A 13314-nucleotide genomic window follows, 5' to 3' on the forward strand; every position below is an offset into this window, starting at 1 on the left:
ACTGCGAGATTATGACCTGAGCCGAAGTCGGACACTTAAGTGACTGAGCCACCCAGGTGCCCCTAGAGACCTGAATTTTATCCGAATACTTCCAGGACCTAAAACTTGATTTGCCCAAAGGAAAAGGCATCTAGAGTCCCGCAATACTTGATTAAGCCAGGTCTTTAGAACAGCAGACAAAATATGTGAACAAAGTCATGTTTCCTCATAAAATGAGGTACCACAGGATCAATTATGTGATTAGAAATGTTTTTCTTTCAAATAATTGAGATATAAGTAAACACAAAATTCTGATATAATTCCCGCTGTTGGATATTTGCGTAAGATGGAGACAAAGCATGCTTTCCCCTTTTACCTTTAGTTTCATCATAGAATCTTGGCTCATTTTATCCCCTCTTGCATCGGGCACATCATCAATGCCAATCAGCTTGGCCTTATATTTTACACCATCACCTTTGAATCTGGCCAAAAGATACTCATCTGTCTTTTCAGAGCCTGAGGAGGGGGGGAAAAAAGGATAAAATTTATCTAGGATAAAATTTATGAACATCTTTAAATATCATCCCCAGGGTATGACCAAGTATGTTCCAGAATCTCCAAATCTGAGTAGTATAAATACTGGTCATATTACAGTTGATCAACTATGCAACGTTCTATCTTTATTCTTACTTCCTTTGAGTGAAAGCATGTTCTGTTATACTGTATATGATGTTGGGGTGGAGAAAAAATAAACTCTTAAAGGTACAAAATGGACTGAATTATGGGAAATTTATGGAAATATATGGAGTGGGATTTGGGGATATCCTTCATCATAATTAAAAAAAATATCTTTAAAAGGAAGTAAGGAGGATAATGCCTTTTTTTTAAATAAAGAAAAATAAGCCATTTCTCTATTTGTTAACATTTTGAACTGTCAATAAAGCAGAAGAAAATTGTGAGTAAATTCCTTTGAAAATTATTAAGATTATTATCTCATCTTTATAACTTCTTTTGCTTTTCTTGAAAAGACTGTTTAGTCTCATTCCCATAGCTAACGTATACTAGCAAAAGGCAAACAAACCAGGGCACATTCTCAAACTACGAATGATTAAGGATTCTGGCACTTTCTGGTGGTACTTCAGGTCAAGAGAACAGGGTCTAATAAAATAAAGATCTTGGTTTTTGAAAAACGGCTACTTCAGTAAAGCAAAGTGGTGAACAGGTTCCTGAAAGATAATCAAAGAATAATTGATAGTTGTGTTTATCAACCAAACAAGCTGCTATGAACGCTCCCCAGCAAGATCCAAGTTGGAGCAATCACCCCATCCAGACACAGGTCTTATTCGAAGCGGAGCAAACTAATCTCTGCCAAAGTCCAACCTTCCTGCTGAGGAGAACCTGGCATGAGGCGGAGGTTGAAGTGAGGCAAGGGCCAGCTCTTGCTTCATTTACCCTGAGCCTCACATTTCTTCAGAGGTAGCCAACCCGCGCTCCCCTCAGCGGCCTCAAGAGGATTGCTCCATACCTTTCTTCTTTTCCTTCTTCGACGGTGCTTTTGGTGCAGCCTGTTGGTCAGGCTGACCATTAGTTGTGCTCGTTTCTACTTCGTTAGACATGGCAAGAAGGCAGACAGCCAACTCCAGCACCAGCAGAAGGCTAGTGACACCAGGCGATCCCCGCAGTCTCAAACGAACATAACCTGCTACAGATACCTGTAGGCAGAGTTTAGAGGCATAATGAGATCGTAAGACAGCAAATCCAGACTTTGTGCTAAAAGGCTTATAACCAGTGATTTAGGAGTGTATTTCTTCAGACTCATTTTGTTCTTTCTGAATAAACAAACAGACTGAATTCTGAAGAGGAGCGGGTAGGACTGTTTCCTTTGTAGTTTCCAAAATGGAAAGAGGGTGTTTACTAGATTTTTTAAAAAATTGTTTTTTTTTAATGCTTTTATTTTTTTTTTTTTTTTGAGACAGAGAGAGACAGAGCATGAGCAGGGGAGGGGCAGAGAGAGAGGGAGACACAGAATCTGAAGGAGGGTCCAGGCTCTGAACGGGCAGCACAGAGCCCGACGTGGGGCCCTAACTCATGGACCTCGAGATCATGACCTGAGCTGAAGTCAGACGCTTAACCGACTGAGCCACCCAGGCGCCCCCTAGATTTTTTTTTTTTAAGCAATCTAGTAACATTTAATGATTACCTACCTAAGTAGTTTGCATTGGAATTTTGGCATAAAAATCTAGTATTAAAGGTAGGGATCAAAATGTGTCACACATACAGAAATAGGGTTTCATAGCAAAACAGAAATATTTTGGCATTTGAAATTGGACAGTAATGAATCCTGGTTCTTCAAAAACCCATTTAGTTGCAAAGGCAGTGTCAGGAATAGCGTTATAAACTTTATCTTATTCCCATTGATAAATATAGATTTTTTATGTATTAGGATTCTGGGGATGGCTTCCAGGGCTATCTAGCCGCTATACTTTAAAAGACAAGCATTTTTGACATTAACACTTAAACGTATCAGGGGATCAATGAATTTACGGGATGTCTATTGTGCAATTCATTGAGCGTAAATACTTTTATGCTACTATTCAGCCTTATTATCCTCAAGGAAGTTGTGGTATGTGCTCTTATAAAACTTCTCTATGTATCATGGTAGGTAAAACAGAAAAACTCAGAGTCACTGTAAACACACAGAAGCGAACTAATGTTTCTAAAGGTTTTTTCACGTCCCAGGAGTCAAAGTTTCTACACAGCTTCTGAGAGAGCTAGAGAAAGTTTAACCTTCTACATGGACTGAAGACCAGAGGCACAGCCGAGCCATTCATAGCTTTGTAATCGTGTTAAGACCACCCATGGACTGTGATGCCTGGGTGGCTCAGCTGGTTGAGCATCCAACTTCGACTCAGGTCATGATCTCGGGATTTGTGAGTTTTAGCCCCAGAGCCTTCTTCAGATCCTCTGTCCCCCTCCCTCTCTGCCCCTTCCCTGCTTGTACGCTCTTTCTCAAAAACAAATAAAAGAAAAAAAAAAAAAAAAAAAGACCATTCGCTGACTGGTACATTCCTCCCACCCCAAAAAAGCTTAATTCTGTTGTTAAAGCATCCATTTATTTGAGCTTCTTAAATTCAAGGACCAAGTCCACCCAAAGAAATACATGCTACTTTATAGATAACTAAAGGATAAAATTTTTGAGGCTCCATCAGCCTAAATTGCACTTTGCTTACTTCATAAATGTCAACATGTTTTCCCCAAGGTCAGTTCTTCATCTCTCCCTCCATGAGTCTTTAAATGGTCTTTATAGTCTTAGTAGTCTTTAAAAACATATATATACAGAAATCTATGTATGACTAATGTTACCTGAATGATTTAAACTGGAGATTTCATTGTTAATTTTGCTCAGAGGTACCTGACTGGTAAGCAGTCAGGGAGACAATCTCTTTACAGGTTAAAGTCTTACATAGCAGAGGACCCAAAGCCCTGTTTACTCAAGACTTAGTCGGGGGCCAGGTATTAGTAGGTTACTCAGAGTAACCCTATGAGTATTTTGCTAGGAAAAGCCAAGGCACGGGGTTTTTAAACTATACAGCTGCTGGGGCGCCTGGGTGGCTCAGTCGACTGGGCGTCTGACTTCGGCCTACGTCGTGATCCCGCTGGTCCCAAGTTCTAGCCCTACGTCGGGCTCTGTGCTGACAGCTTGGAGCCTGGAGCCTGTTTCAGATTCTGGGTCTCCTTCTCTCTCTCTCTCTGCTCCTCCCCCACTCACACTCTGTCTCTCTCTGTCTCTCTCTCAAAAATAAATAAAAACATTAAAAAAAAAAAACAACTATAGAGCTGCTAAGAGGTAGAACGTGGGTCTAACCCAGGATGTCTGGCCCCAAGTTCCTCTCATGTTACACTAATGGATCTCCTCTGAGAAGCCTCCTACTAGCTACTGAGATGAGCTGTTACATACATGTAGTGACCCCTAAAAAAGACATTTCCAAATTCTAACCCTCGAACCTTTGAGTTTGTCCTTATTTGGGGAAAAGGTGTTTGCAGTTGTAAGTAAAGATCTTGAGTTGGGATCATCCTGGACTTAGGGAGGGCCCTAAACCCCATAACAGATGTCCTTATAAGAGAAAGGCAAAGGGATATTTGAAACAAAGAGACACACAAAAGAGAAGGTAATGTGAGTACGGAGGTAAAGAGTGGATTGACACATCTACAAAGCAGGAATGCCAAGGATTGCCAATGTCCACCAGAAGCCGGGAGAGAAACACGGAACGCATTCTCCCTCAGAGCTTCCGGAAGAAGCAAACCCTGCTGACATCTTGATTTGGGGCTTCTGGTCTCAGGACTGTAAGGAAATGGGTTTCCGTGGTTTGAAGCCACCTCATTTTTGGTGTTTTGTTATGGCAGCCCTAGGAAACGAATACACCTCTATTTTGTGTGCCTTGACTGGTTTCAGTGGTTCCCAAGATTTGTCTCCTGGTGACACGATAAATCTCCTAGTCATATACACACTCTTCCAATTCCAGGCAACTGATAGTTATTTCCTTAACTTCAGAGAATTTATTCCAATTCAAGAGGATATTTGCCCATATTTACATCAGGAGGTGAGACTACTCTCTGACCTAAGGAGATACAGGGACAGGCCCTTTCCTTTATAAGTTGCTCAGATCTTATCTTAGAAATAAGGACCCTGTAAGTCCTCCAGTCATCATCTCGTGATTCTTTCATGATTAAACATTTCAACTTAATAGTCTCCTACCCTCTTCTTTTTCTTCCCTTTCTCTCAAACGACTGTTCATTTCAACTCTACTCTCAGAAACTCAACTTCAGCTGCTGATGGGTCTCCTGACCAAATCCAATCACTTTGCTCTTCGGCCTTTGGGGGTATCTGATTGCATATATCAGATACCTCTACCTTTTTCTGAGCCTTTTCTCTCCCTACTTTTTGCTCCCATGACAACCTTGGTGCTCCAGTCCATGGCTAGTGTTTGGCTAGTCCATGGCTCCAGTCCATGGCTAGCACCATGGGATGCTCCACCCCATGGCTATTGGGGTGATCTGGATGTGTTTTCTTTTTTTTAAGTAATGAAGTTCTAAATTTTAGAATAACATTGGAAGCTTTCCTGCTTAGTCTTGGGGTTCCCCTTGCATTTAGCACAAAGACTTAGATGCTTTTGTTTTGTTTGTGAGACTCTTAAATATTTTGCCCCTTCTTATCTTCAATCTCCTTTGTTTTCATTTTTGTAGAGCAAGCCCATATGTCTCATTTCTTTTAGAGTATTATTTGCTTTTGGATCCCTTACCTTTTCAAATATGCCAAATGCCCCTCTCCCCCACATCCAGCCCATCCCAGTTACCTATTTGTCCCTGAAGACAGTAGGTAAGACCTCTTCCTGAAGCCTCCCCACTTTCCCTCCAGTTCAGCTTAAAATAATCTGGGTAAAAGAGTTCATTGGCCATCTTTGGAGCCCAATATTGTACTTTTCTGTAAGATATTATTTCTGATAATAAAATATTTAGGTTATTAAATTTGGCAAATTTTATTCTAAAGTGAGAATATTTAAATTTTTAATGTTTATTTATTTTGGAGAGAGAAAGAGAGAAGAGCTGGGAAGGGCAGAGAGAGGGAGACACAGCCTCTGAAACAAGCTCCAGGCTCTTAGCTGCCAGCACAGAGCCCGACGCGGGGCTTGAACTCACAAGCTGCGAGATCATGACCTGAGCCAAAGTCGGACGCCCAACCGACTGAGCCACCCAGGCGCCCCTAAGGTGAGAATATTTTAAAGGAATTTGAGAAGTGCGACAAAACACTTTGAGGGGCTTGGGAGAGGGAATGGTGGTGTGCAGTTTAGTCACAAAGGTGATTGTGCCACAACCTCACAGCTCAAGAACGGGTCTCAAATCTAGTGTTGGCAGATGGGGCCAAAATGGAAGGGTTCTAAAAAATTTTTTTTAATATTTATTTAATTTTGAGAGAGAGGGAGAGACAAGAGGTGAGCAGGGGAGGGGCAGAGAGAGAGGGAGACACAGAATCTGAAGCAGGCTCCAGGCTTTGAGCTGTCTGCACAGAGCCTGATGATGGGCTTGAACCCACAAACCGAGATCACGTCCTGAGCCAAAGTCAGATGCTTAACCTACTGAGCCACCCGGATATCCCTGGAAGGGTTCTAACGTGAATGGTACTACCCTGGTTTTACAGCAAAAACTTCTCTTTTCAGACATTTAAGTACAACTTCTCACAGCATTGGAATTGTTTTAAAGGCAGTTGGTATCTTTTAATTATATCCTTCCACTGTTTAGGAATGAGCAAGGGGCAAGTTAGAAAAACATAATAGGGAGGAAAAAATTTTTTAGCATAAATTCCCTGAAGAAAAGGTATATAATGTTACAATAACAATGCAAACATAGGTCTGCATTGCAGGCCATGCCATTTAAAATGTATCCATGTTTGGGGGCACCTGGGTGGCTCAGTCGGTTAAGCATCTGACTTCCCCTCAGGTCATGATCTCGAGGTTTGTGGGTTTGAACCCCATGTGGGGCTCTGTGCTGACGGCTCCAGGAGCCTGGAGCCTGCTTCCGATTCTGTGTCTCCCTCCCTTCCTGCCCCTCCCCCATTCACACGCTGTCTCTCTTTCTCTCAAAAAGAAACATAAAAAAATTAAAATGTATCCATGTTTGGGTGCCTGGGTGGCTCCATAGGTTAAACATTGGACTCTTTATACCAGCTCAGGTCATGACTTCATGGTTTGTGAGATTGAGCCCGTGTCAGCACGGAGTCTTCTCAGGATTCTCTCTGTCCCTCTCTCTCTCTGCCTCTCCGCCACTCACGTGTGCTTATTCTCCCTCTTCCTCAAAATAAATAAATGGACTTAAAAAAATTAATAAAATGTGTCCATGTTCCCTGAAATGATCAGCGAGTAGACTCTGCTCCAATGCCCCAAGATTCACAGATAAACTCCTTCATGAAGAAATGTGAGAGGTTTTTGAAAATATTTTCATAAAAGCATCCATCCAGTATCACATATACCAGAGTGATAAGCATTTACTTTTCTCCCAAGGTCTAAAGAGCAAACCCCCCCATTACAGGCTTTCTGAATGTCCAATCTACCATTCGACAAGCAGTAGATGGAAGAAGTCTTGCTTCTAGACTCAGGTCCCCCTGGAGAGAATAAGCAACTTAAACATTTTCAACTCGAATGCATAATAATCCTTCTAACGTTGTTACAGAATTGCCCATTGTTCTCATAAAACCACCAGCAGGTTTTATAATGAATTGGTTTTGGAAAAGGATTGGAGCTAGAAAAGGGATCTGAGGGCCGAAAGGTGCCCTAGTATTTTCTTTGATTACTTTCCCAAGCTAGGGTATTGTTTAAAACAGAATTGTCTAGATTGCATTAATCTGTGTGTTCTGTTTTGAGCTCTAGCAAAGTAAAAGGTTTCCATAAAGGGGAACAAGCAGATACAGGACACCGAGAAAGCCCATAGTCTTCTGATTCATTGGGTTTAGTCCCAAAAAGTCTTCTGACCAAAAAGCACAAAACTAATCAGGAAACACACACAAGGGGTGTTATCATAAAGCAGGGATTAAAAATTAAAGCTCAAAAACATATACAAAAAGCCACATGAACAGCTCTCCATCTAAACCTAGCTGGTTCTCATTCTTAGGGAGGGGCTGCTTCCTTTATTAGGAGCTGGAGGAGAGGAATAAAGATACAGCTGGGAAGAGAGGAGGATCTAAAGCTATTATGTATTCTTCAGTCCTTGTTAAGGCCTAAAATACAACAGAAAGTCGTAAAAGAAACTTTGCTAGCTTCCATTTGAGCAAAGATACATAACTTGGATTCTGGACTTGACACAAACAAACCCCCCTGAGAGAATGCGAGAACTTCCCCTTTCCACGGCACAAGAATCACATGACTAGGAGAGATTTTTGGAGCTTGCAACATCTTTTTCAGTTTCTGAGAAGGCTCTGAGAAATGTATACCAGAAGACTGCCTGAGTCATCTTACGGCAAGTATATCCCTTGAACAAGAAAAAATCTGCTAGTTTGTTTAGCCTTTCAAGTGATTCATGCAAGACGGCAAGTATTTAGAACCCTGGGATGCCCGGTACAGGGATACATTTGTGTAGGGAGGAGTCTGGCTGGTGCCTCCTTATTCTTGTTTACCCTTTCCATCAGCAGGGTTGCATGGGTATCAGCAACGACACTACTTAATGATTCCAGGGTTCGCACAAATATCCTGACACAAGTGTGTCTCTCCCCGCCCCCCCCCCCGCCTCCTCCCCTTCCCCCCCCCCCGCCTCCTCCCCTTCCCCCCCCCCGCCTCCTCCCCTTCCCCCCCCCCCCCCCCCCGCCTCCTCCCCTCCCCCCCCCCACCGGGTGACCTTATCCTAATTATATAGGGCAGGGAGAAATTTGCTTGGGTCAGTCTCAAAACGCTAGTAAAAGGAGTAATTTAAGGACTTACTTCATGATGGCCCCATTCCACAAATGTTTGAGAATCTGTTTTTAGTGATAAGGAAGATGGGACAAACATTTAACCTACCAAGCACTTGAAACATTTAGCCTGACAGCTCTGTGAAATAAAATGTGTCTATTTTATGGGTAAGTTAATGGACTCATTAAAACAAAATCAATCCCTAATAAGTTCCTAAGCTCAAAATGAACCATGATCTATGTTCCCTTTTCTACTATAGATGCTGGTTGCTCTTTTTTTTTTTTTTTTAAACAAATCATACAGATTTTAATGTGTATTTCATAAGCTGCTTTTAAAGTCATAATCCCACTGACTTTCACATGCCAGTTAATTTTTCAGAAACAGTAACATAAAATAGACACAGGAAAGAGAGTTGAGAAGAGTCAAGAACAAAAAAACATAAACATCTTTGCTAGAGTGTCCAGGACTTTGTACTTGTCAGAAAATATGCTCCTGTGTCCTTTGGAACTTTATGCTTGTCTCAGCTGAGGTACTGGATCAGCATATGTGAAATATTAACCTCTAAGGCACATCTCGGGGTCCAAGAGGGCAGCAAGCTGCCTTCACCATTATTTTCAAAGTAGCCTTTTGAGAATAAGGTATGTTGCCAGAAACATACAGCAAAGTCAGGCTGTTTCTGATACTTGATGTAAAGCCTTTCTCCTTTAACTGCTTGGATTCCTATGCTTTCAGGAAGGCTTACACTGCTCTGCAAAGGCCCAGTATAATAGACGCTAAGGTTTTTGCAGCTTGTGTAATTGGGGAAATGAGAGTATGTTGATGCACAGTGAAAAGGAGTCCTTAGATTTTCTTGTAAGTGCTGACACTGCTGTAGAGGCCTCAGTAACCAAACACGAGGAAGTATACACGAGGTATGCATTTACCGGGACCATTTTTTCATTGCTTTTAATCGTTGGAAAGGACGCTGTAGGACTTAAGAATACTGAAACGAGAAGCTTTTCCCTTTCTTTGGAACCAAGTCAGGCCAAGAGTTCCCCATACAGTTAATTTTGGGCGGAGGTGTGATGGCATAGCTGCTTTCAGCTTGGGGGTTTTATATACACTTTCACCATTTCTAGCTCTGTGGCTTGAGGCAACTTATCTAGTAATACTCACTTAGGTATGATGGGAATATTGTTTGCAGAGTTGTTACAAGAAATCAGTAAGAACTTATGTGGAAACCTCAGTGCCTACCACATAGAAAGCACACTCAGCAAAGGGTAGCCATGCTTAAATCAAAGCTACATCTTACATACTATGTCCTGCAGAGTCTTCGGTTGTATCCAGCATTGGTTTTCCACAGCAAGTGTTTAAACAATTTTGGAACAACCAGGATCGACAAGTAAACAGCTAGCAAGGACACCCATAGAGGGATGCAGTACTTTCACTAGCAAGGCTTAGGTGAAAAGGTAAGAGAGTTTGTCAGTGGGAGGGCCACCCCCGTTCAACTCTGGCTTTTGAATCTACTCCATATCACCAGAGGTGCTGAGTCAAATCCAAGCCTACATCATTACCATTAGGAGTTTAGAAGGTCTACCTCACATCACCTGGGGAACGTTTACTGGGGGCCTCTTAAAAAGACGTCCATGCTGTTCCCGGATTGATTAAATCCAAATCTCTGGGGAAGGAGACACAGGCACCCATATATTTTAAAGGTTTCCAGATAATTCTAATGTACTGACAAGCTTGAGGTCCCATCATCTACTTCCATGATCCTATGTCTCCTTAAAGAAATACCAGGTGGTTAGATTTTCAGCTGGAAGAAACCTAGGGAATAATTTGGTCATACCCTTTCATTATTAAAAATTAGGGAACTGAGGTCAAGAAAGAATGTATAACTTGTCTATTGTTAAGCAGCTGGCTGGGGTAGAGCTGGTACCAGGAGAAATCTAGATCCTAATATGAGGCTCTACTGTCCTATTCCTAGAGATTATACGTGTCAGGTTTTTTTGTTTTTTGTTTTTTTTTAACTGTTTTTGAAGACTGCACAAAGCCCATTACATACAGATTGAACCAAGAGTACCTTCCATTTAGATATATCAAGCAAAGAACAGGAAGATAGCTTAGCAGAATAGTTTGAACCTAAGTTTTCACATACATTTTCTGAACCAAAACCAAAAAAGGATTCTATGTGATCTAACCATACATTATCACTGGATTCTTTTTTTTTTTTTTTTTTTTTTTTTTAACCTAGGTAGCTGGAGTCCTAATTGGTCAAACTGGCTTATTAATGTTGATTTGGCTGCTTAGAAGAAAGTATTTGGCTAGGTTTGAGATGCAACTCACAGATCAAAGGATTCAGATTTATTTCAGTACATTGTCTACTATTCAGTGTGTGGCCTTTTCATGTTTTTCTTTTTTTTATGCATGATAGGAAGTTTGACTTCTTAAGTTGGCAACTTTCAAGACTTTTGACTCATTATAACCTCTCCTAAGTTTTGTACCCACCACACCCTTTTTTGTTTTTAAAGTAAGTTTTTATTAAGAATATTTTCTACTAGAGCCTAAAAAATAGTCATTATAATAGTGTTTAGGAGAGTTTAAGCTTAAGACACAGCTTAATGCTATCCAGATGAGGGCCCATTCTCTAGACTGGGCAATGCAAACAGTTCACTAGGAATGTCTGAAATTGTTCACAGGTTGAACTGAAGTATTAAGTTTATGCTCAACTTTACAATCATATTACTCAGCTATTTCAGCATAATGGCTATTCAGTTTGAATGCTTAACGAGTTAGAAAAAGAAGAAAATGTAAATTCATAATCAAGATACTCTTGCCTTTGGAAAAGCTGGTTATAAGTTAGTATGTTTGCATGAACAAAGACACGCACAGAGCACTGAGTCTAGAACTTCTCTTTACATTTGTTCAGACTCTAAGAAAGAATGTGGTGTTGAATACCCTTGCGGCCTTTTGACCATGTGGAATTCTTGTGCCCTTGGACAAATGAAGCTTGGAGATGGATTAATTGACATTAGAGTGCATACCCATCTCAACTTTAACATCCCAGCTGATCATTCCACACTAGTTCTTGAACATGACCTCCTCTAGCTTAGACCGAACAGAGAAGAGAAACGGGAATCCGATTTTATCCTTTAATTCACTTCTACAAAGGGACGAAGTGACATTTAAACTTTGGAGGTTTGAAGATCATATTTCTGTAATTAGTTTACATTGGTGGCATTGGATCATTTAGGGTATGTTCTGCCATGGTACCCCTGACACCAGTGACTATCTGGATGTGGCTCAACCAGCCATGGTACGTGTGTTCTGTATATCTCGGGTGAGCTGGGCAGTAAGCTATGAGCGATTCCCAATAATTCTGAGGAAAGGCTATTAGGAATTCATTGTTTTGGGAGAGAGAACAATATGGCTCTTTGTGGGGTGGGAGGGCCATACACCTGTGCTTTAGGCTTGAAGGTAACTGGCAATCTGGTGGGTAAATTTGTATGGCAAGCCAAGACATTTCTGGGAAATGGCCAACGGACTGAAGTAGTCAACACGGGGCGGATGTGTATGTGTGGGGAGGGTAGGGGGTAGGAATTAAGGGAAAATTCTTTATGGCCGAGGAGTGGGCATTCAGTAAGAAGTCTACACTAAAGACCTGGGCTGAAATGTACGGGTTCCCATCTAACCCAGTCAAGAAGATACTTTCGTACTTTGGGCAGCCTCACTGGTACAGTGGCTGGTGGGAATGCAGAAAGAGCTGTGTGGGACGTGATGGGATTCTCGTGAGCACTCCCCCCACCCACTCGTGCTGAGACACTACTGCAGGGCCAGCGATGGCAGCACCTGCTTCAGTCACCAAGCGCTTGCCTTAGTGGAGAAAACCCAGCATATTTTAGTGGTGGCACAGGAGCCTGCACCAAGGGGCTGTCGTAAGGTAGGGGGCGCCATGCTGCAGTGACAGTGACAGTGACAGAAAGGGGCCTTTGCACAGCTTGCCTTTTCTAGTTAAGAAGTGATGGTAACCAGAAAGTATGCCAAAAAAAAGCATGTGGAAGGAATAAGGTTTTTAAAAGCTGAAGTGTTGATAGATGACTGGAAATGACTGGAATGGGCGAATAGAGTAAGTCAGTTTTAAAATTTGAATTTAGAGAATTCTACTGTGTACTATTAAATAGTAAAGTAGGATACAGTATTTCATTCTGTTTTCCTCTCATCCTAAATCCAAGGTAAGAGAGTGTTCTAAAGAATGAGCAATTTACGTGAACAATTTTAAGGTTTTAAATTAAAAAAAAAAATAGCACTACTAACATGGAAGCCTCTAGAAGTTTTCTACTGCAGGGCCTTTGGGCTGGTGATTTGAGGAGAAGCATTATGGAACTGGTACAAAAGCACAGCAAACCTATGGATTTTACTTTGAATTTGGCATTTAAATGTATAACGGATATTATGCTTGACCCTTGCAGGAAAAGGTAGTCAAAAAGCTAATGAATCAGGGCGAGGGAAAAGGACTGTCATTGCACATTTGATTCCTAAGCCAATACACTGACACTATTCATACTTTTTCCAACAGTCTCTCCTCAGATATATATACTCACCCAAACTGACCAGCAAATATTTCACTCTTTTCATGCCTATTCTTCCCAGGCTAGGGTAGCTCCCCAAACGAACTCCTCTTTCTAGCTCCACACTCGTTTTAAACTAAATCATATAAAAGAATCTTAGTTTGCGTCTTTGAACACACAATATCAAGTAGTGCTTTCTTGTTCCCATATGAAATAATCCTGAATTAAGTCAAAGTTGGTGTGCAATATATCTAGCATGTGGACTTTAGGACACAATAGTGTATTCATTTGGGCCCTTCCCCTATGATACTTGTACATATAAATCTTAATTGTGACACACAGTCCACTTTCTA

General features: G+C 41.4%; 1 protein-coding gene across 6 annotated transcripts in view; it reads right to left on the bottom strand.

Annotated features, from left to right (window-relative positions):
* The window catches only part of DAB2 (DAB adaptor protein 2), a 69328-nt gene that overhangs the window by 20446 nt on the left and 35568 nt on the right, over positions 1–13314 (bottom strand). For all 6 annotated transcript variants that reach the window (XM_060637644.2, XM_060637642.2, XM_060637646.2 and 3 more), the window contains exons 2-3: positions 1505–1691; positions 356–495 (exon numbers count right to left, since the gene is read on the bottom strand). In XM_060637644.2, coding sequence (XP_060493627.1) covers positions 356–495; positions 1505–1595 — 231 coding nt within the window. In that variant the 5' untranslated portion in view covers positions 1596–1691. The remainder of the gene's footprint in view (positions 1–355; positions 496–1504; positions 1692–13314) is intronic.

The sequence above is a fragment of the Panthera onca genome, chromosome A1, assembly GCF_046562875.1.
Source record: "Panthera onca isolate mPanOnc1 chromosome A1, mPanOnc1 haplotype 2, whole genome shotgun sequence".
NCBI lineage: Eukaryota > Metazoa > Chordata > Mammalia > Carnivora > Felidae > Panthera > Panthera onca.